This window comes from Amblyraja radiata, chromosome 26 (genome assembly GCF_010909765.2).
Source record: "Amblyraja radiata isolate CabotCenter1 chromosome 26, sAmbRad1.1.pri, whole genome shotgun sequence".
Lineage (NCBI taxonomy): Eukaryota > Metazoa > Chordata > Chondrichthyes > Rajiformes > Rajidae > Amblyraja > Amblyraja radiata.
The window spans coordinates 17,800,268-17,823,949 of record NC_045981.1 but is presented as its reverse complement, the minus strand read 5'-3'; the positions used below and the strand labels follow the sequence as shown (position 1 = coordinate 17,823,949).

At 41.2% G+C, this 23,682-nt stretch overlaps 1 protein-coding gene across 2 annotated transcripts in view; it reads right to left on the bottom strand.

Moving 5' to 3' along the window:
- LOC116987984 (cAMP-dependent protein kinase type I-alpha regulatory subunit) overlaps positions 1-23,196 on the bottom strand; it is a 28,249-nt gene extending 5,053 nt beyond the window's left edge. The window contains exons 1-9 of one of the 2 annotated variants that reach the window (XM_033044355.1): positions 22,691-23,196; positions 10,589-10,753; positions 9,837-9,928; positions 7,865-7,926; positions 5,934-5,980; positions 4,760-4,918; positions 3,233-3,293; positions 2,312-2,433; positions 239-320 (exon numbers count right to left, since the gene is read on the bottom strand). In XM_033044355.1, coding sequence (XP_032900246.1) covers positions 239-320; positions 2,312-2,433; positions 3,233-3,293; positions 4,760-4,918; positions 5,934-5,980; positions 7,865-7,926; positions 9,837-9,928; positions 10,589-10,753; positions 22,691-22,861 — 961 coding nt within the window. In that variant the 5' untranslated portion in view covers positions 22,862-23,196. Of the gene's footprint in view, positions 1-238; positions 321-2,311; positions 2,434-3,232; positions 3,294-4,759; positions 4,919-5,933; positions 5,981-7,864; positions 7,927-9,836; positions 9,929-10,579; positions 10,754-22,690 lie in introns of both variants that reach the window. The other variant, XM_033044354.1, reaches the window with a different exon arrangement.
- Between the last annotated feature and the right edge of the window lie 486 nt (positions 23,197-23,682).

The following is a 23,682-nucleotide window of genomic DNA, read 5'->3' as shown; positions in this document are numbered from 1 at the left end:
GAATCAAGCTACCAAACTCATGATGTTTTAATACCACACATTACATATTGCAAGCTTTTGAGATTTGATTCCTGCTGTTTGTCCCTGGTTAATTTAAGCTACATACTGTTCTGGAACTGAAGATTAGCATTGTGGTAGTCAATGTTTCCATTGAATTCAGATTTGTAGTCAAAATTCCAATTACTTCAAAAGGGATTTTAATATTAAACCATAAAACAATAAGCAATGACAAACTCACCAAAATAATCTGATGGCCCCAATCTTCCAACTTCTACAAACTCTTCATTCTCTGACCTGCGTTGCAACACAGCTGCTGTACCCTATAAGATATATGAAGCACACGTAAAGTAATGATATGTAAATCCATATATTCTCAACTTTGATACCGTAAACCAGGGTGGGCAACCTTGTTCTGCATAGGGGCCGGGATGCATGTCCGTGAGCGGATACCGGGCCACATCTATCACATGTACACATGGGTCCTGCCCTCATCCCGCCCCGGATGGCAGGCATCAAATCACATGTTCACAGAAGGTAGACAAAAATGCTGAGGAAATTTAACGGGTGAGGCAGCCTCATGCAATCCTTACATGTCTCACCTGCTGAGTTTCTCCAGCATTTTTGTCTAACTTCGAATTTTCCAGCATCTGCAGTTCTTTTTTAAACGTGTTCACAGAAGGCGCACAGCCGTGCCAGCGGCTTTGCGCAGGATGCGGCACAGCCAGAGCTCGGCCGCGCTCTCGGCGGGCCGGATGATTACGGGGGGAAAAATCCGCCTGCGGGCCGGATGATTTTGGGTTACGGGCCGCATTCGGCCTAGGGGCCGTAGTTTGCCGACCCTGCTGTAAACCAATTTGAAATATTGTTCTTAATATATCCAACAAAATACTGCCTGGTAATGGGGTTACTAATAACAAATGACTCATGGACATCCATGAGTGAAATGTATATTGAAAGAAATTCCTGACAGAGCTTAATCACTAAAATTCGATATTTTAGATTAATATTTCAGTTATAACAACTTGGACTAAAACTTTGCATATCATCAAAAAAACTTCACTCACTGAGACCAGAAGTGTGCCTGCGTTACAAATTGGACACCAAAAAAATGACTAAAATGCATTTAGCATTTAGATCTTACAACTATCAAGTTGAAAGAAAAATTTTAATGCAAGCCCAACTCGTGAACCTGATCATCAGGTCATACATTAAGAAACTGATCCAAATTAAGCACCACGAATATTTCAAATCATGATGCAAAATAAATATTGTTGAGAAGTTTTACAAAATTAATCTCCAACTGACTTTGCCTAATTGCCCGGGAAAAAAATGGTGATGCCAGAAGATGGAAGACAGTTCCTCGCTGAAGTCAAAATATCAATGGAAACCCTCAATAGGAAACACCCTGAATTTAAATATGCTGTGGTTTGCAATAGATGCCAAAGATGTACATAGAGTATCAACCTTAAATAGATGCAATGCATATTTTGTCGATTCCAGGAGAGGAAGAATTTGGGAGTTTACAAAGACAGTAAATATTTATGGGTAATTTCTTAATCACACAAATAGCATTCAGCAGGGTGATTCCAGGAAAACTGAACAAAGTCATCTCGAAACAGAACCCAAGAACTTAAGTGTCGAGCGTATGTACTTGAAATAGTTAAGTTTCTGGAAAGAGGTCATACTTTGAGTTGTGATGTTATGAGGTTCTTAGGAAAAAAATTGGATTCCAAGTCTCATTCAAACCACAGCTTCCTTCTGCAGCTTCTTAACCAAGCTTCAATATAGTTATAATATTTGGTGACAATTTCTAGTGCGCTGTTAAATTGGGAATTCTTTGATTTGTACACAAGTTGCAGGTTGAGATATTGGAATTTTAATTATTTCAACATTAAATTTACTGAAAGAATTTAAACAACCTTTGGCAGAAGGCATGTTCGGAATCAACAAAGATTCCTTGTAAAAATGATAAAATGATGAAAAATTACCTTAAAAAAACAATACATCAGCCAAGAAACCTCTTTTGCAGTAGAGCAGATTAAAAATAATAAAGCTTGCCAAGGTAAAACAAGGAATGTCTTCTAACTAAATCTTAAGGGACATATTATGTTCAGGTTTTTAATGCATTACTTTGCCACCAATTTAAACAGTATAAATCAAACATTTCTGGACGAGACAATAATCAGCAAAACATTTTTAACCAACTGCACCCAGTGGCTAATCAGAAATTTGCACACATCCATAAAGACGAGTTTGCTAAATATTTATTCTGTATTCAAATGTTATTTTGTCTTACATTGATTATTCCTACCTCTAAAATAATGAAAAATTCATCGCCAGGCTCTCCTTGCACCACGATCTTCTGTCCGTCTTCAAACTGCACCGGTTCCAATGCATCGGCCACGGTCAACCGCTCCCATTTATCTAGCGATTCTGTTGGGGAGGGTGATGTGATGGAGAAAGTTACATTTACATGTTTAAAAGAATTATATAAATAATCAATCACAACATTTGCATAACGTAACTGGCAAAACACATCAGTAATTGTAACTCTACTTTAATTATGGCATTCGCCTAAGTTAGAACGCAGCCAATTACCCGTAACAAATGTTGCTGTTTATTTTTTGTTCAAGTACTAGGCAACAGAGTTCATTTTTTCAGTTGTAAAAGAAAATCAACAAATAACTGCAGGCCAGATACATGAATTAAACAAAGAAAATGCTGTAAACACTTTGCCCACAAAAAAACCAACAGCAAAAGAGAAACAGGGTTAAAGCTTCAGGTCCAAAACCTTTTGTTTCCAGCATTTTGTTTCATTTCCCAATTTCAGGGATTGGATGGTCCTCAACAGGAGAAAAAAAGTCACAATTTCATGATCATAGTGGGCAGGGCAAATGTTGTAAAATTAAATCTTAAACAGCAAACATCTTGTCTGTTCAAGTAGATGCAAAATATTCCATGGTATTTATAATTCCAAAAAGCAAAATTCATTGTTTGCAAACCATTCAAATGGACCATCACAAGCTTCATTGTGCAAATATGTACATTTGGTCAGAGGTTACATACAAATTGGTTGCTACATTTCTCTAAAACGTAGAAGTGGCCACTCTTCAGAAGACGTATTGGTATGAAACACTTAGGGACTTTAACTATTTTAAAAGTTCCATAACCATACGTCTTAAAATTCCTCAATCAACTGAATAAGAGAAAATTTAAAGAGTTTTCTTCCTACCTAAAATGGAGACCTTACTCAGGAACTCTTCGTACATCTTTCTTTTTCTCAGTGTACTTCCCTACAAAATGAAATATTAATTATTAAATTACAAGAACAGTTCAATTTTAACTTTTCAAAGCATTTTGTACAAAACTTGAATTTTAAATGTTTTACTGACTGAATAACTAATACATTTAAGGTTTAAAGGATCTTTATGGCAAATACCCTGTCCCTTTATACACAAGCTAAGCAATCCCCTATGGTATTGTAGTTTTGAGGTGAATCAAAACCATTTAATTGCATATTTTTGGTTAAAAGTTACAAATGTTCAGCAATTTGAAAATATGGTTAACTGTTGTACAAATGCCAATGTATAAAAGTGAACATTGATGGGCATATACAATTACAAGATTACATTTTTACAGGATGGATTCATTACTAATACGGATATCTTTAATAAATAACATATTACAACAATTCTGTGCTAATTCAACAGCGTTAGCAACAGTTTAATAAAGTCGATTTCTCACAATTGATACACAAGGGGCAGGAAAATATATGTTGGTGGAAGAAAGGCCAAGCAATAGAAACAATCAATTGGGACCTAAAAATGATTGATAACATGATAGTTAAGGGTTTATATGAATTGAGAGAACTTTATTCCTCAAATTGGAAAGTTACTGATTGTGCATCTTCATATCTTAATATTGTAAATATTGCAAGATTGAAAAGATATTCACATCATTTGCTTCCTTGTTCATAGTTTAACGTTAACTCTGACACATTTGGGGATAGTACCCTCTTGAATCATCTTATGAAGTTACATTTACAATGTTGTTAACCTGTAGCTCAGCAGCAATGAAATAATACATGCAATTCCAAGTCAAGGGGATATGCAATTTGGTGTAGAACCTATAGGTGGTGTTATTTTCATATATGTCAATACTGAGGGTTTGGGGAAGTTCTTTTAAATTGCCCAATGTACTTTGCAGCTCTTATAAACTCAGACACTGATGGAGATGGAAGTGAATGTGTTCAAGCTAGTAATTAAGCAGCATGCCAATCAAGCAGATTGCTTTGCTTTGGATGGTGTCCAGCTTCTCCAGAAGCAGAGATGCCCTAACAGCCAAGTTATTCCATGGCAGCCACCAACATTCATGATTAGATATGCAAGACTACAGGTCTACTATCTGATCTGTTGGTTGTGGGATCACTTAGCTATTTGTTGCGTATTAAGCACCTTTGAGGAGCAAGGTCACCTGCATTTAAACCCAAAAGGAAATACAGGATCACAAAGACAGCATAGTTGCATGATTATCTGGATTGTCATGGCCAAGAATGAAACTCAACAACACGATGCTAAAATGAATGCATTGCAAACTACTAAGATTCAATTTTGGATGTTTATCTTTTCTCATCATATAACTGTCAAATTCAAGTGACACGAATATATTGACTAGAATAATCAAAACAAAATTAATTTATAAAACTTAATTTACAGAAAGAAATCCCAGTAGTATCCATTTATTAAATAATTACCCTTACCATTAAGATTCTTCTGTAGCTGTCTCGATCAATACCCCATAATTTCACATTGGTCTTTGCACGAACAGTTGCAGCTCTTGGGGTTCCATATATTAATGCAAGTTCTCCAAAACTGCCACCCTCTCCAATGCTAGTCACCCATTCATTGTTAACGTAAACCTAAGAGTAAAATAAGTAGAATCAAAACAAGTTAATGACAGATACGAGAAGCAAGCAGCAGGCAAGGCAGCATCTGAGGGGAAGGAAGCTGATTCAACATTTCAGGTCAAGGACCCTTCAACAGAACTAGAAAAGTAATTTGGAGTTTAATTACATGGCCACTTGACAAATCAGTTACTTTTATTGGGCTGTAATACAAAGGAAATGCAGATGCTGGTTTATAACAAATAGTAACTCAGCCGGGCAGGCAGCATCTCTGGAGAAAATGGATAGGTGATGTTCTGGGTCGGGATTCTTGGCCAACATTTTAACAGTGCTATGGCAACACCAAAACTGTCAGTGCATCTCCAACAAAAAGTGAACTTCTAAAAAAAGTTTAATTTTTGATACAACTACTTTCTCAGAAATGTTACACAGGATCCCCACTCCCATAAAGTAGGGATAGCTGGCATAAAAAACAACTAGCACCAATGGTGATTTACCAAAACAACAGCAATGTTATATGGAGTTTATTTTAATCCCTATTTTCAATCTTGCAATTTATTTTAAAATATGATCTGCTGACAAGGTGCAATACAAAAATATTTCAAAAAAATTTGTTGCACTGACTTCTCCTGTAACTTGGGAATGACAGTGTGTACATTTAATACATCTCTTGTATTTCTTAGTCAAAAACATGCCTAGTTTACCACGAAGAACTTTGAGGAAATAGGATATTTTGTCAGCCTTTAATATTTAATTGAGTTTTTGATGGGTGTACCACATTAATCTAGTGGTACTTTATGAATATAAGCAAGTGACATTTAGATCTCTGCATTTAAATCAGAGTCAAATTGGAGTATACAATTCAGTAACAATTAGCATTAATTTCCTGGCATATAGATGAAACTACCATTTCTAAAATAGATTATGCACCGTTTCATTAATAGACAAATTACAAGAAATATAATTCAGACATTTTGAAACAAATGCAAAAGTAGTAAATCACAATCCATTGAACAGACTGCAAACTTACATCCATCTCCCCTTGATCAATAACATAAAAATTATCCCCTTCATCACCTAGAAGACAAAAATACATCAAAATCATGGCAGAGTAGAATAAAGCAATATTTTTTTCATTCATACACACCCCACCCCCTTCCCAAGAAAACATATTAACATTTTATCATAATTAAGCTTGCTTCACAGCCATTTCCCTCATTCCCTTGCCACAGACATAAACATCCAACTCTTCAAGTTTTAATCTAGCCTCACCACTTTTACACAAGAAACACACTTCATCCGACCAACTAACACATAGAAGAACACCTGGCCATAATCTCCCGAAGAACCAGTAGGAAAGAACTGCAGATGCTGGTTTAAATCGAAGGTTGACAAAAAATGCTGGAGTAACTCAGCGGGACAGTCAGCATATCTGGAGAGAAGGAATGGGTGACGTTTCGGGTCGAGTCTGAAGAAGGGTCTCGACTCCAGCATTTTGCGTCTACCTCCTGAAGAACCATCTATCCTTGAAATTTCATGGCATTTCCACCTCCAAGTTCCCGCCAAATATTTACTATATTGGGTTGCTATTGACCAGAAACTCAAGTGGACTGACTATGTAAAAGCTGTGGATACAAGAGATGACCAGCAACTGAGTATCCCACAAGTCAAGATGATCAACAATGTCCTGGACAAAGAACCTCACTAGATTGGCATCTCGTTCATAGGCTGAGTATCATACCAGCAATCCATACAATCTGTAAAGTACAATGCACTTCCTTGCCAAGACTCCACAACTTAAGCACCAATAAACCTATGACCACGACTACAAAGAACAGACACCAGCCAACACCTGCCAGTTCACCATTAAGTGGCAGAATACCTTGACTTTGAATTATAAACACTATTCTTTCAATATCACCAAGTCTAAACCCAGTAGTGCCTGAAAGACAGCAGCAGATCAAGTGAAGGGTTCACAACGATCTTCAAGGACAATTAATAAATGTTGGCCTTGCCACTGATGCCCACATCCCAAAAAAAGTGATCAACATCTTAACGTCCCGCTCCCATCACCATCCCCAAATTCCATAATGGTCATGTTTATCTCTCAGAAGCTTTCTACTCCAACTTATTGTCTCTTATAATAATTATGAGCCCCTTCTTCCACCCAACCACACAAGCAGCTTTCTCTCCCAGAGGACTAAATGGCTAGCTGCTCTATCTTCACTTACCCAAAAGATGTCCAGCTACTCCTGACCCATTCATCTTCACTTTCACCCGATTAAACCATTTGAATTTATTTCTATTATCACTATCTTCCCCCATCCAATTCTGCTCATTGACAAATTCAAATGGTGTAGACTATTCAGACATACCATCAGAGGAAATCAAGAATAAATTCCCTGTAATAGATGACATTGAAAAACCACTTCTACAGCACTTTGTGCTTAATATCCTAACAAAACAAATATTTAAAATTTTAATCCCACATAGTGAAATAATAATGTACAAACTATAGGCAACAGGTCAAGACTGGTCCTGGAGCTGCCTCTTTAACCTTTTCATATATGGCTATCAAGCATATCAGATATTATTTTCCATCAAATAGATTATATTTTCCTGATCATACATTATTGTAATTCTTATTTTCTCAGTATATATGGATGTTAACTTCAATATCACATACCAAGGCAACCAATAAAGGTACCAAGTTGCCAGAACTAAAAGCAATACTGAGCTATATTGTACCTCACACCATATAACTTGGTATTTACAGAAAAACAAATCGACAAAAATCCCACTTGCAAATCTACAAGAATTGGTGGCTTGGACAGCAAGCTAAAAAAAAAATAGGATGTCTTCATTTAATGCCACCTAACATCAGTTTAGAACTATGAGAAGTAAAATCATTTTGCTAGTAACCAACATGAAATTCAAACACGGTTTTCTTCCAGCGGTTACCTTGTTGTATGACTGTTTCACCAGCGATATATGTGACTGGGAACATTGCATCAAAAATATCACTGCAAAATAAATAAATGTTAAAAGTGCACTTAGGAAATGTGGAGGTAGACAGTATTTCACAGTTCTAAGAATTACAGATTAACCAAACAACAAAAGAAAAATGATCATGCATTCACCCTTGACATTCATTCCAATCAGGAACAGTATAGCATATTAGCTTATTGCACCAGAGAAATCATGGATCAGTATTTTGCCAATTTCAAAGCGCCACTTTAAATCCAAAGATTAATTTATGGGTGAGATAGAGAGGAGGGAAAACACAAGTGTCCAGAAATGACAAGTGTCCATAAATAAACGACAACCCTTATATAAATAAATTAATCTATTTAAGAAGTTATTTAGTATTGTGGAGTCTTCAAATCAAATTATCTCCCAAATAATCAATTATGAGATATCAACTTAACCCAAAAGGTAAAGTTTAGACTCTAGACACCAAAAGTTCCATTAAACATTTTTCCTCTAGTCAAACCAAAAATCAATTCTCCACAACCAATATTGGTTAAGAAACCAAGGATATCTCAACCTAATTTATAATCAAAAAAATACTTCAGAATTATTGTGTAGGCAATATATATGCAGTTAATTCAATTAACGATAACGTACACAAACAGCCACTAATCTATTGTGAAACGCTGATTGGATGTTTATTAGAATATCAGAACTTCATCTTTTTTTTAAAAAAGATTTCATTGCAGAATTTTGAACATCTAACAGTTTTACATCTTAAGCATTATAATACTCTGCACAATATTCAGTCCTAACTACATGTCAAGGTCTTTATGTTAAACTCAAATGCAGAAATTTGATTAAAAAAACCAAATGCTGCCAAATCATTAAACATTAGATTCAATTCAATTCAATTCAATTCAATTCAATTCAATTCAACTTTAATGTCATTGCACAAATACTGAGTATGGGTACAACGAAATGCAGTTTTGCGTCAGTCCGTAGTAGTGCAATATAGAAAATTTTTTAAAAGAGGATACAGAACAATAGAAAATGCAAAATAATTAAACAATGGGGACGGAGGGACCGGAGGAATCTATCGGCGGGACTCCGAGTTCAGCAATGCGATGGTATGATTGTAGAAGCTGTTCCTCATCCTACTGGTACGAGACCTGAGGCTCCTGTACCGCCTCCCTGATGGGAGGAGGGCAAACAGTCCATGATTGGGGTGGGAGGGGTCTTTAATGATCTTCCCAGCTCGTTTCAGACACCGTTTTCGGTGGAGGGCATCCATGGCAGGGAGCGGGGCGCCGATGATGTGCTGCGCGGTTTTCACCACCCGTTGTAGTGCCTTCCTGTCCGCAACAGTGCAGCTGCTGTACCATACCGTGAAGCAGGCGGTCAGGATGCTCTCGATGGTACACCTGTAGAAGTTGGTCAGGATCTGGGGGGACAGGTGGGCTTTCTTGAGCCTCCTCAGGAAGTAAAGGCGTTGCTGTGCCTTTTTGACCAGCTTGGAGGTGTTGAGGGACCAGGACAAATCCTCCGAGATGTGCACCCCGAGGAATTTGTAGCTGGAGACGCGCTCCACCTCAGTCCCGTTTATGTGGATGGGGGTATGTCTGCCCCCTCTGACCTTCCTGAAGTCGACAATAAGTTCCTTCGTCTTCTTGGAGTTGAGGACGAGGTTATTATTGGCACACCAGGTTGTCAGGTGCTGGACCTCCTCTCGGTAGGCTGACTCATCGTTGTCACTGATCAGTCCTACCACCGTGGTGTCGTCAGCGAACTTAATGATGGCGTTGGATCCGTACTTAGGGATGCAGTCGTGGGTGAAGAGGGAGTAGAGGAGAGGGCTGAGCACACAGCCCTGTGGCACGCCGGTGTTCAGTGTTATAGTGGTGGAGTTGATAAACTATATAGACCAAATACTTTACATTCATTTATATTAGAAATTCCTCACCTTCTTTCATTGTCATCCAAATGCGAGAATAGCACATTCTTTTCAATGGCTTTAGCCAGGGCAGCCATAGTCTTGTAATCCTTAGTAATTACCTAAGTAGTTACAAAGTAAATATGTACTACATTTAATAGGTGATAAAATACAAAACATTCTTGGATAATCTTCCTCTTTGGGTGCTATAGGAGATTGTCAGGTTGTAGATTCCAATAAAATTGATTTGCATCACCAAAAGCATGAAATCTTCAATAATCCACTAATCAAGTAGCATAAATTTATACTGTTTCTTTTCAGTTCATTCCATTGAAGTATATTTACAAGGGGCAAGAACTTTTATGAGCCTCCACCAAAAAGAAACCATAACTATCACTAACAATTACTTAAAAAGTGTACTGAACCATTTAATTTTGACTTTAATGGACACCAGTAAATTGTTGAGTAAATGTCTAGGCAATAAACTGATCTATAACTGAGCCAAATGTACATTTTCAACCACTAAAGACTGAATAAACATGTGGTTGTAGTTAGATCCTTGATCTTGCATCTTGGTGTAGCTGAATATCTAATACACACCGATAGTATGAGATGAGACTCTACCCTAAAGCTTGCAATCAAATAAATTGTGGCTTTGATGTGGTGATTAACTAGCTTCCTATATGGAAACTATGTCCTTCGGAAGTCAACACCGGTGAATTATGTTATATTACATTAAATTTTTCAACATGCTGGCCAAAATATGGACCTACCTTTCTTACATAAGATGCAGCATCTTCCTCTGTATAAACTTCAGCACTAATTGCTCCGCGCCGCCCTCGCTCTTTCATAATTGGATTCATGGGTGGAGGGGGAGAGATTTCATCCTCACGCGAGTCAGAACGAGAACCTGATTTCTGCTGATTGTGCATCTGTTTGGCCTCCTCCTTTTTTATATGAAGAAATGGAAAAAAGTCATTAATGAGATAGGCACCGAGACCCAAATGGCCTTCATCTGCAGATCCTGTATAAAATGAAAAACAACCAATTTGCCATGCTGTTCATAACACAGAACAATTGCAATCTCAATGCAAGAAAAAGCATTTGCAATAGATAATACTGGATAGGAAAGAAGAATCGTTTCATCATTCCCAGTTCTTTGAGGGAACAATCTAACAACCATTTCACACAAGGAAAAATTGCTGATTTGACTGGACATACAATTCAAGGTTCCCTTCACTAATTTAGGTATCCAATGTGCAATAAACCAGTTTCCAGAGGCTGGAGGTGGAGAACCCATCATTGCCAAACCATTTAAATTGACTGGTTTATCTCCTTGGGGCCCAGAGTGCAGTCTTCAATCAAGTAGCTGGTTACAGGAGATAGCAAGGCCTAAGATAAGGGCAGGGCCTCTGAATGCAAGTTTGTGTTTTGCTATCCTGATTTACTGGCTGTTATTCAAATTGAATTGAATAGATATTAAAGCGATTTAAAATAAACCATTCATTTATAAAAATTAAAAGAAAAGCAATGGAATAATCAAATAATTAAGAAAATGGACATTGTTCTTTCCACAACCATTTTTTCCCCCAAACTGAAATCAATGGACCTGCTGGACTTGTGCTAACCCTTTCAGGCACTTCCCCAGCTTAACCACTGTCAGTTGTGTGCCATGAGGGAGACAAGACCTTGGAACTCCTGACCACCCAGCCAATAAAATACGTATACAATTTGAGAAAAATGCATTAGAAACAGCTTTCTTTGAGATGTTTTGTTCTGTAATGGAGAAACAAAGTTGTTGTCATTTGTTCTTGTATGTCTGAAAGTGTCAAAGGTTCCAATTACTTAAAATAGTTAAAATACGTTAAATAGTTGATGATGTTTTTACCCCAAGATGATGCAATTTTATTATTTCAAAAAGGTTGAATTCTATTCTGTATATCAAATGGTCTGTATATCAAATGTTTGGGTAGTAATTTGCGAATTGTGCCATACCCAAATGGCTATAATGTGGGATTGTAGATTTTCTTTCTACAATAACAAATGGAGTCGTGTGCAATGATTGCATAATGTTTAGTTCTGTAACTCTTTAGATAATGCATGTGTCTAGGATTTGAACAGGATTCTAGCTTGGGCTGTCAATACCATTACTTACCATTCACGTGTCAGACAATAAGCATGTCCTCAGGAAGGGCTACTCTCACTCTTTTCAGATTTAGCAGCATGATTATCATTATCCTGCCCCAACATCAACATGAAATTCACCAATGTCCAGATATGCAAGTTAACCAGTTATAAATATGTGGTAATTACTGTTTATCAGAAGCTAATTTTCCCTTTCGTGACACACGCTGAAGGATTTGTTTGGCTCAAACATCGTGGACCAAAGGCTCCGTTCCCGTGCTGTACTGTTTGTTCTATGTTCGAACAAACTTGCCTTTCAATTCCATGCCTTGTCACAATCTACGCAGGACAACACAAATATGACAATGTCAGTGATATTCTAAAGAAACTCTGTAATATTCTGCTTTCTTCATCAGCACCAATCCACCACTTCTCAAAGCAGCTTTGATTCTCCAGCCTACAAGTTGCAACTTTAAGGCTTCTCTGAAGGTGTATCTCAAATCTGGAGTGACAATGTCAGTAGGTGCATGGGAGTACAGGTGCACAACCTTTTATCCGAAAGCCTTGGGACCAGACACTTCTCGGATTTCGGAATTTTTCGGATTTCGAAATGGAAGATTTTTAGCGTAGATTAGGTAGGTAGTGCGGGCGGCTTGAAAAGTCTGGAGCGGCTGCCTCCTCATTGTAAATCATTGCTTAAATGTTAGTCAGTTAGTTTGGAGGGATTTTATGTGGTGGGGGGGTGGTGAAGGGGGAAACTTTAATTCTTAGTCCCCTACCTGGTCGGAGAGGCGGGGAGCGGGCAATGCCTTACCGGGTCGCCGTGCAGTAAGCTCCGGAGCGCTGTGGCCGCCGACTCCCAACATCGCGGAGCTGGGGCTACGGGCGTCCGGCCGCGGGCGGCGCCGGTTGGAGCTCCGACCCCGGCAACTCTACCCCTGGCTGCGCGGCGCTCCAAATCCAGCGCCGCCTGCGGCCGGACGCCCGCAGCCCCAGCTCCGCGATGTTGGGAGCCGGCGGACACAGCACTGGGATACCAGCGGGGAGCGGGCAATGCCTTACCGGGTCGCCGTGCGGTAAGCTCCGGAGCACTGTGGCCGCCGACTACCAATCTCGCGGAGCTGGGGCTGCGGGCGTCCGGCCGCGGGCTGCGCTGGATTTGGAGCGCCGCGCAGCCAGGGGTAGAGTTGCCGGAGTCGGAGCTACAACCGGCGCCGCCCGAGGCCGGACGCCCGCAGCCCCAGCTCCGCGATGTTGGGAGTCGGCGGCCACAGCGCTCCGGAGCTTACTGCACGACGACCCGGTAAGGCATTGCCCGCTCCCTGCCTCTCCGACCAGGTAAGGGACTAAGAATTAAAGTGTCCCCCCCCCCCCCCTTCACATAAAAGCCCTCCAAACTAACTGACTAACATTTAAGCAATGATTTACAGATGTTTAAGTGTCTCCCCGGTCTCCGGGGAGGAGGCAGCCGCTACAGTAGTACAGACCTGGGTTGACCGTGGGTCGTTTCGGGTCAAGTTTGGCGCCAAACGCGAGCTTTGGTGTGCAGACGACATCCTGGAAAAAATGTCCGGTTTCCAGAGCTTTTCAGTTTCCGGAACTCCGGATAAAAGGTTGTGCACCTGTACTACACATACCAACCTGGCTTGGAAATTAAGCACTTCTCTCTTGCTGGAATTCTCTCCTTAACTATACTATAGGAATTCTAGATGAGAGCTCATCATCACCCAAGGATAATTGAAGCAGAGAAATATGTTCATATCCAGTAAAACGATTAATAAGAGGAGGCACAGCCAGTCCCATCACCAATTCTTCTCATAAAAAATTAAAGCAGTTTAAAATGGACCAAAGCATAGGAAACTGAATTGACCTCATGTTCTGCCCCAAATTATGCAATTTTATTCCCAATTAGAAGCAATATTACTAATGGCACAAGGGAAACTGCCACATCTAACACACCTTTAAAGCTTAAGATCAGCCCCTCCAGACTTATCAACTCAGAACTGGGTCTCTGCTAGTTCGTATGTAATTGGATCCTCTACTTCCACATCGGCAGACCACAATCAGTTTGAATTGGCAACTACACTTCCTCCTGATAACCAACAACACAACACCTCAAGCTGTGTTCACAATCTCCTGATCTACTCTCTATATTCATGACTGTGTTGCCAAAGCTCAAAAGCTATCTATAAATTCACCGACGATACCACTGCTATTGGAAGAATAATGGGAAACATGAATCAGAGAACAGGAGGGAGATTGATAATCTGAGTCAATGGTGCCAGAACAATCTTGCTCCCAACATTAGCAACACCGAGGAATTGATTGCTGACTTCAGGAAGGGAAAGTAGGGATCCATGGCGGGTCTTCGCAGGAGATTCAACAGGCTCAAATTTCTGGACGTGCATATTTCTGAAGATTTGTCCTGGGTCCTGAATAATGGTGTAATCACAAAGAAAGCTCATTAATCTCTCTCGTTCCTTAGATGATTGAGGCATGTCACCAAACACTCCATTGAACGTATGCAGGTGTATGGTAGAGCATAATGACTGGTCACATCAAGGTCTGGTTCTGTAACTCCAATGCCCAGCAACAAAGTAGGCCACAGAGACTTGTAGACATTGTTCATTCCAGAGGTACTGGCCTGCCGACTATCGAAGGGATCTAGAGGAAGTACTGCCACAATGAGACAGCCAATATCAAAGATCTACACCACATTGGTCACCATCTCATTTCACTACTACCATCAAGAGGAAGATAGAGGAGCTTGAAAATCATGATGACCAAGTTCAAAAACAGCTTTTTAACCAGGAATTATCAGACTCAAGCACTGTATAACAATAACCCAAAACTACAATCTTCTATGGACTGTGTTTTGGTTGCAATACTGACCTTGGTTTTGCACAACTACAGTTACCTAATATTATTTATATTAATATATTGTATTATTGGTACTCTATGGACCTGTTATGCAAGTAAGAATTTCTTTATCCAACTGCCAGTACACATAACAAATAAACTCTTTTGATTCTTAAGTAACAGTTAACAATTTCAACTTCAATTTCAAACGGCACGCCTACATTTATTGGTCAGGGTGCCGAGTTTCAAAGTCAGGAAGTCCTGCTGCAGCAGTATAAAACTTTGATTAAGCTCCATTTGGATCACTGTGTGCAGTTGTGGTTGTCACATTATAGAAAGGATGTAGAGGTTTTGCAGAGGGTGCAGACGAGGTTCACCAGGATGTTTCTGTATTAGAGAATATTAGCTAATATGGGTTGGACAAACCTGGATTATTTTCTCGGGAAGTCAGAAGCCGAGAGGCATCCTGATAGTAGAAATATATAAAATTATGGGCCGCTTAGAGGGTAGACAGTCAAGAGTCTTTACAGCGAAGAAATGTTTTAAAAAAAATTACTTGACAAACTATATTTTTTAACACAGAGAATGGCAGGTGCCCAGAACACACTGCCAAGTAAGGTGGTGGAAGTAGATATGATAACGTTTAAGCAGCATTTAGACGTTGAAAAAAGGCGTGAAGAGGGGTACAGACCATGTATGGTTTAAATTAGCATCAGTCAGCAGTGACATTGTGGGCCAAAGGGCACGTTCCCTTGCTCTACAAGCAATTCTCAAATGATGGGTTGAATTTTGCTGGAAAATACTAGCAGTTCCACTGTGAATTGCCAATGCAAACGGATAGGTATGCGGAGGTCTCAAAACTTGCTAGATTCCAGTCATCCGGACTTGAACTAAGAATGCTCATGGATCCTGCTCCAGAATCTGCAAGCTCATTCACTTCAATGGGCATTTTATGACACACAGAGAGATTTGTTTTTTTCGATTGCAGCGATTTAAAAAAATTAAAACAATTTTTATTAATTTTGAAAACCTAATTGCAGGGAAAGGTGGTGACGTAATAGCTAAATTATCAACCTAGTAAAAGTTCAGAGATGTAGGTTTAAATCAACAACAGTTGTAAAATATAAATTCTTAATAATTTGAAACAAAAAAAACACCAAAGCATGTAAAAGCCCAGTTGCTTTGGAGAAGGAAAATCTGCTCCCCTTACACAAGTTTGGCTTCTAAACAACATCTGATCAACACCAATGTCATTGACTTTTAGCTGCCTTATGAAATAGGGCATTTGTTTCATAAACATTTCAATATAATACAAGTAGAAAGCCAAATGGTGTTCGGGCTCCATCACAGATCCTTGGTCCCTGCTGGCAGGCAGTACCTCAAGTATACAAGGAGGGGCAGTCCTCGACATTTGACTTCCAATGTCAAAAATGGAAAGGGAAATATTTTCCTTGTTATCACCCATCTTCTTCGTCTATTGATGAATCAGTGTATTAAACTTGGAAGAAACACTGAAATGATACAAAGGCACAGAGTGTTCCCTGAATGAGGAACTTCAGAAACAGTTCCGTGATGACACTACCACGTCTGTCTTGGACTGAAGAATATCACCACCAGACAGGGTCAGTGGCAGATTGCAGACAACTAAAACAAGGGATAAACTTACATTACACCAGCATGTTGAATGCACTATCTAACCCCACCTCCTTCTGAGAGTAAAGGGCCTGTCCCACTTGCATGCGATTGGCGCGACCAACCGGAAGCGGAGGTCGCGCTAAGTACGAGCGTGAGGTCATTTACATCATGCTTACAAATCAGCTGGGCAGGAGGAGGTGACGTCATCACGCAACCTCATGCCGGGCGGTGACGTCATCACGCAACGCCACGCGTTCGGCGTGCGCCATCAAGACGACGCCTACGACCGCAATGCGCCTGCGTGCGTAGGCGGGCCGACAGGCCGTTGGAGTGCGAAGATTTCGGCCACTGCAAGAATTTCGGAGCCCCGCGAGATGTCGGGACCAGCTCCGCACAACTCCGCACTTCTAAGTGGGACCGGCCCCACGCGGCCATACGGTGCATGTACGGCTCAAGCGACCACGAGGTCGCGGAATTTGCGAGCCAAGGTCGCGTAAGTGGGACAAGCTCTTCAGTCTTCATCAGAGAGCCAATTCACACCACGAGCCATCAAGAAACAGCTGCAAGCACTATATACAGAAAACCCGATGGAACCAGACAACATCCTATTTTAGTACCAAAGAGTCCAGAACTGGCTCTGCTTCCAGTAAAGTTTCAAATACAATTAGAACTGTGATATCTACTCACTGTGGAAACTTACCTAGAGGTGACATGAGAGTGACAGCTCTCCGAAAGAGTGTGGCTTCAAGAAGCTCTCATAAAATTAAAATCAAAGAGCAAAGGGAAAACACTCCAGTTTGCCTATACTAGGCAAAAAAAGTTATGCTCGTGCCACAAGGTACCTCTATGGCAGTTCCTCGGGACAGAGCTCTCTATCCAGTCACCTTAAGCTGCATTCTATCATAATGTCCAGAACTGACCCAATCACTGTACACTAATCCAAGTCTTCTCTAACAAATCACAAACTCCACACCCCTGGGTTGACCAAGCCCTCACCCACTTCTCCTTTATTACCCACACTTCTATGCTCATCTCTTCCATTTCCCATTCCTTCTCACCAGAGATGCTGCCTGTCCCACTGAGTTACTCCAGCATTTTGTGTCTACCTTCGATTTAAACCAGCATCTGCAGTTCTTTCCTACACTAGAGGTACAGCACCTTTATTCCATCTGGGTATGCACTAGTTCCACTCTTCCCCTTCCTTTCCTGGATTCCAGAATCTGCAGCCTTTGGTTCTCTATTTGCTCTATCTCCACTTCCCCCTCCCTACATGACTATAGTGCCATTCAACCCTCCTCTCTGGTATTTGACCATCTCTTACCAGCTCTAGCCCCATCTATACGGGCTACATGCTCCCTTACTAGTTCAAATGAAGGCTATCGATCAAAAACATTAACTATTCATTTCCCTCAATAGATGCTGCTCCTCCAACAGCTTTCCTTTTTTCTCTCTCCATAAAACCAAGCAAAACAGAACTTTTCATTGCACCTCAGTACATGGGACAATAATAAACCACTTCCATGCTAATTCATAAGGACAAAAATAATGCACAAGGATTGTACAAAGCCAATCCAAATGTTTCTAAATATCTTAATATTTTAGTGTTGCAATGTCACACTGCATAGATACAAGTCAAACTTAGTTATACTTCCCTCTGAATATTAAAAAAAAGTGAACAAGAACCCTTCACAAGGAAATTCTGATCACCCTCACCAATAGCTAACACATGCTACTTCATTAGCTTGGGTATCTCTGTTCTTGTATACAGGATTGAACGGGAGTTTAAAACATCAAAGATATAGAGTCCAAAAATACATGGTCGCCAATTCCTTCTCTCTATAGATGCTGCCTCACCCGCTGAGTTACTCCAGCATTTTGTGCCTACCTACAAACCTTACCAACATCACAGCATAATGAAGTAATGGTTACATCGGTTATTGCAGTTATACATTCTTAAAATGTCTTACCACTTTAATGGACTGCACTTTATTGGTACTGCTGGCTATCTTTCTTACTAAAAGTCTAAACTTGACCACTTCCTGTTGTTCTGGATATTGATTTTAGAAAAAACGCTGCCATTTACGGCTGTGATTTTTGGACATCTCAGGACAAGAGGATTTTTCCCATCGATAAAAAATAAAAGAGTTATTAGTGTTTAAAGAATGTTGAGATTCCCTCTCTCCTGAAAGCCACGCCCCTTCCGGAGGGACTATAAAACCCGGAAGTCTGGATGTACCTCAGTTCTCTACAAGTTGGGGGTGCGAGAGGTCGCAATTCTCAGTCTGAGCTGTGAATAACACTGAACACATGTCAACTAAACTGAATGGTTTTACTGACCTGTCAGTGCTCTTAATGGCTGGTTTGAAAATGTAGTTTGAAAATGCAAAAGTGTGTTTTGGTTTGAAAGTGCTAACACTGTGTTGCCTTTGGTTTTGAAAGTGCTAAAGCAAGCTGCGTTGCCTAATTAGAGCTACCTTGCCTAATTAGAGCTGCCTTGTCTAATTAGAGCTGCCTTGCCTTCTATATAATTAAAAGTCTAATCTTGACCACTTCCTGTTTGCGCTTTACATTGATTTTAGAAAACACGCTACCACGTATGGCCGTGATCTTTGGCCATCTTACTCAGAGTCCCCCTCCGCTCATCAGGTGCCGAGGATTTTTCCAATCGATGAAAAATAAGAGTAATTAGTGTTTAGAAAATGTTGAGATTCTCTCTCCTGAAGGCCACGCCCCTTCCGGAGGGACTATAAAACCCGGAAGTGTGGAGGTGCCTCAGTTCTCTGCAAGATGGGGGAGCGAGAGGTCGCAATTCTCAGTCTGAGCTGTTAATAACACTGAACACATGTCTACTAAACTGTGAGTGGTTTTACTGACCTGTCAGTGCCCTTAATGTGGTTTGAAAACGTAGTTTGAAAATGCAAAAGTGTTTTGGTTTGAAAGTGCTAAAGCTGTGTTGCCTTTGGTTTTAAAAGTGCTAAAGCTGCCTTACCTTTGGTTTTGAAAGTGCTAAAGCGAGCTGCCTTGCCTTTGGTTTTGAAAGTGCGAAAGTGAGCTGCCTTGCCTTTGGTTTTGAAAGTGCGAAAGCGAGCTGCCTTGACTTTGGTTTTGAAAGTGCTAAAGCGAGCTGCCTTGCCTTTGGTTTTGAAAGTGCTAAAGCGAGCTGCCTTGCCTTTGGGTTTGAAAGTGCTAAAGCGAGCTGCCTTGCCTAATTAGAGCTGCCTTGCCTTCTATATAATTAAAAGTCCCTTCTGGGGGGAGGGACTATAAAACCCGGAAGTGTGGGCGTGGCTCGGTCTCTGTAAAATGGAGGGGGGAGAGGTCACGACCTGATGTCTTTAGTGGCCTTGCACCCTGCTTGAAATGGTATGAAACTGCACTTGAATTTGGTGCCCTTGCACCCTGCTTGAAATGGAATTTCAAGGAATACCCTGAGTCAACTGCGAGCCCACCTGCCGTGAGTGAGCTGCCAGCAAGACAGGCTTGAGTGACTGTGCCGCCAGCGCAAGAATCCATTCGGCCCACAATGTCCATACTAGCTCTCTGAAAACCAGTCCCTTCAGCGCACCACACCCATTCTAGCGCTCCAGAAAGCCCCCCCACTGGCCACCAATACTGGAATTGGTGGAGAGGTGAAATATTGCATTGGGGGACCTGCCCTCCCTTGTGATGCTGGGACCCAAAGGGTCCCACTTAGTCTAGTACCATTATAAAATTAGAGAATTTGTGATATAAACAGTCTATAAAAGCATTTATTCCATGATAATTTCTTTAAATTGTTCCCAATTTATCAATGTTAAATACTTGCGTATAAACACTAAACCAGAGATAACCAGTCCATTGACAAACTTTATGTGCACAGGTCAAGTTTTTAAATATTTATTAGATGTTTCAAAATAATAGCAAGTCTGCTCCAAACATATAATGATGGGAACCAGTATTTCTGCAAACATCCATAACCTGTTAACAACTATCAATATAATCAACTCCTACCTATCAATATAATCAACTCCTACCATCTATCAATTGTTATCTGAAGCAATTCAGACAGAGCAGCTCATCACCAAGCAACAAATGTGTGCCAAAAATGCAAGTTTCAGCGTTGTTACCGAAATCATTGTATTTGCGATACAAGACAAACTTTAAAAAACGAAGAAATACTTAAAAGTCCATGAAATCCTTAAAGTTGCAGCAAAATTTGTTGGAGTATTGTGTGCAGTTTTGGTCCCTAATTTGAGGAAGGACATTCTTGCTATTGAGGGAGTGCAGCGTAGGTTCACCAGGTTAATTCCCGGATTGGTGGGACTGACATATGATGAAAGAATAGATCGACCGGGCTTATATTCACTGGAATTTAGATGGCATTCTTGCTATTGAGGGAGTGCAGCGTAGGTTTATACGGTTAATTCCAAGGATGGCGGGACTGTCATATGCTGAGCGAATGGAGCGGCCAGGCTTGTACACTCTGGAGTTTAGAAGGATGAGGGGGCTCTCCCGAAATATATAAGATTGTTAAGGGTTTGGACATGCTAGAGGCAGGAAACATGTTCCCGATGTTGGGGAGTCCAGAACCAGGGGCCACAGTTTAAGAATAAGGGGTAAGCCATTTAGAATGGAGACGAGGAAACACTTTTTCTCAGAGTTGCGAGTCTGTGGAATTCTCTGCTTCAGAGGGCGGTGGAGACAGGATCTCTGGATGCTTTCAAGAGAGCTAGATAGGGCTCTTAAAGATACTAGAGTCAGGGGATATGGGGAGAAGGGGGTTGATTGGGGATGATCACATTGGCTCGAAGGGCCGAATGGCCTACTCATGCACCTATTGCCTATAAAATCAATGGGATAAAGGGCTCGATTTCCATGTTTATCTTTCCATGGCTCTAAGAAATCTTTAAAAGTGTCAACCTCACCAGAGGCAAGGTAGGGCAATATCAACCATACACAAGGTATTAAAGGAAAATATATATTTTCCTCACAATATTTAACTGGAGGAAATGTTGACTGAAAAAGGATAGTATAATGAACAAAGTACCAGAAAGAAAAGTTCACTACTAGAGGGACACAGCATATCAGGCAACATCCGTGGAAGGAAATGAACAGACATAATTTAGATTGGGACCATTCTTGAGACTTCGGTGCCAACCTGAAACATTGTCCATTTCCTTCCATGGATAGACACAAAATGATGTGAGTAACTCAGCAGGTCAGGCAACATCTAAGGTAGAGATAGATAGATTCTTGATTAGTATGGGTGTCAAGGGTTTTGGGGAGAATGGGGTTTGGAGGAAGACAGACCAGCCATGATTGAATGGTCGAGTAGACTTGATGGGCCGAATGGCCCAATTCTGCTCCTATCACTTATGACCTTATGATCTCTAGGAGAAAAATAATGTCCATGGATGCTGCCTGACTCTTCAGTTTGGCAATTTGCCTATTGTTCAAGATTTCAGTAAGTGTTACCTGAAGATTTAGATTTAGATTCCTTTATTGTCATTCAGACCTTTCGGTCTGAACGAAATTATGTTGCCTGCAGTCATACACAGAAGCAATAAAAACAAAACATACAATAAACACAAATTAAACATCCACAAAAATGTAGAGGCAATGAAAGTTAAGAATATCAAATTAGAACATACTAGTTAAATCTAATATTTAGGTAAAGTCAACAAGGGATAACATACATGTGCATTTGGAGGGAACTAATAACACCTAACAATAGGCAACAGTTCAGAGATGTGTTGGTTGTGATTGGATAAGACTGGAAAGAATGTTTATACAAATGCAGACTGTCAGCATTAAATAATATAAACAATTCACACGTCATTCCTCGACATTTCAAATGAAATGATCTGATATTTTAAAGATCTAACCAGCAGGAAATACAATACAATGTGGACAAGCGATAACACTTTTATATCTAACCACATAGCAGGCTGTTGTTTTTAATTGCCAAGTAACCTTCTTTGTTTCAAACTTATTTATACGTGCCTTCCTGATGTTTTGACTAACATGGTGTTCGTATCCTGCTTTGTCTTTGTCCATTGGCTCAACATAATGTGCAAAAACGTAAACAAGTCCCGTCCCACCCCCATTCCCCTTTAATGACTGTAACATTTAAATTGTATAACACGTTCTCCAACCAACCGCCACGAATTATATACGCAAGACTGTAGGTTAAACTTACGTTTACCACCAAATAGGACCCCATAAAAAAACAAGATCACGTTTGCTCCCCGCGCGAAAAAGAAACGTAAACTACACTCCAAACTCACTTTCTCGAGTTTCTCGAAGTACTCCCTGAGGTAGGCGATGGGTTTCTCGGGCCTGGAGATACAGAGCTGCACAATGCAGTCCTTGAGGACCTGCTGTATGTTGTGTTTGTGAACATATTGCTCGCATTCTCGCAGGCTGCGCTCTTCTTCCCCGCTCCCCGCGGCCGCCATCTTAACCACCCAGCCGACGCTCGCCGCTCACAGCCGATTCGCCAGGCCCTGAGCGACCCGTCGTCGTCGTGTCGTCGTCGTCGCTGCTGCCGCTGCCGCCGCCGCCGCCTCCTCCTCCTCCTCCTCGCCGCCCCTCAAGAAACAAAAACACGGGCCCGACGGTAAAAGGGCGACTTCTTCTTCCTCCGTCCGGGGAGTTTGAGGGGAAAGAGTCGAGGGCCGAGCGGGTATTGCAAGCGGCGGCTGGAGGGCCCGGTTTGTGCAGCGGCGCAGGGCGAGTGCTCCCCGTCACTGTCACCTCGCACCGGAAACCAGCCGCGCCGACTGACGTCAATCCGCCCGCGGGGGGTTGGGGGGAGGCGGGAACACAGGCCGTCAGCGCACGGGCGGGCGCGCGCACGGTGCACCCGCATTCTGCCCTCTTCCCGGTGCACCCGCACGCTGCATGCTCCTTGCTCCCGGTGCACCCGCACGCTGCATGCTCCTTGCTCCCGGTGCACCCGCACGCTGCATACTCCTTGCTCCCGGTGCACCCGCACGCTGCATACTCCTTGCTCCCGGTGCACCCGCACGCTGCATGCTCCTTACTCCCGGTGCTTCAGCACGCTGCATGCTCCTTGCTCCAGGTGCACCCGCGTGCTCTCTGCTTCCCAGCTCGCTGAGCAAGTGGGATAACATCGAACTAATGTGAATGGGTGATTGATGGTCTCTTTTCATGCTGTATCTCTAAACTCAACAAGACTGGGTACACTTCTTTTGGATGGGTGTTGTGAGGCAAATGAATCTTTTCACTACTCGTAATTTACTTAACTTTATTTAAG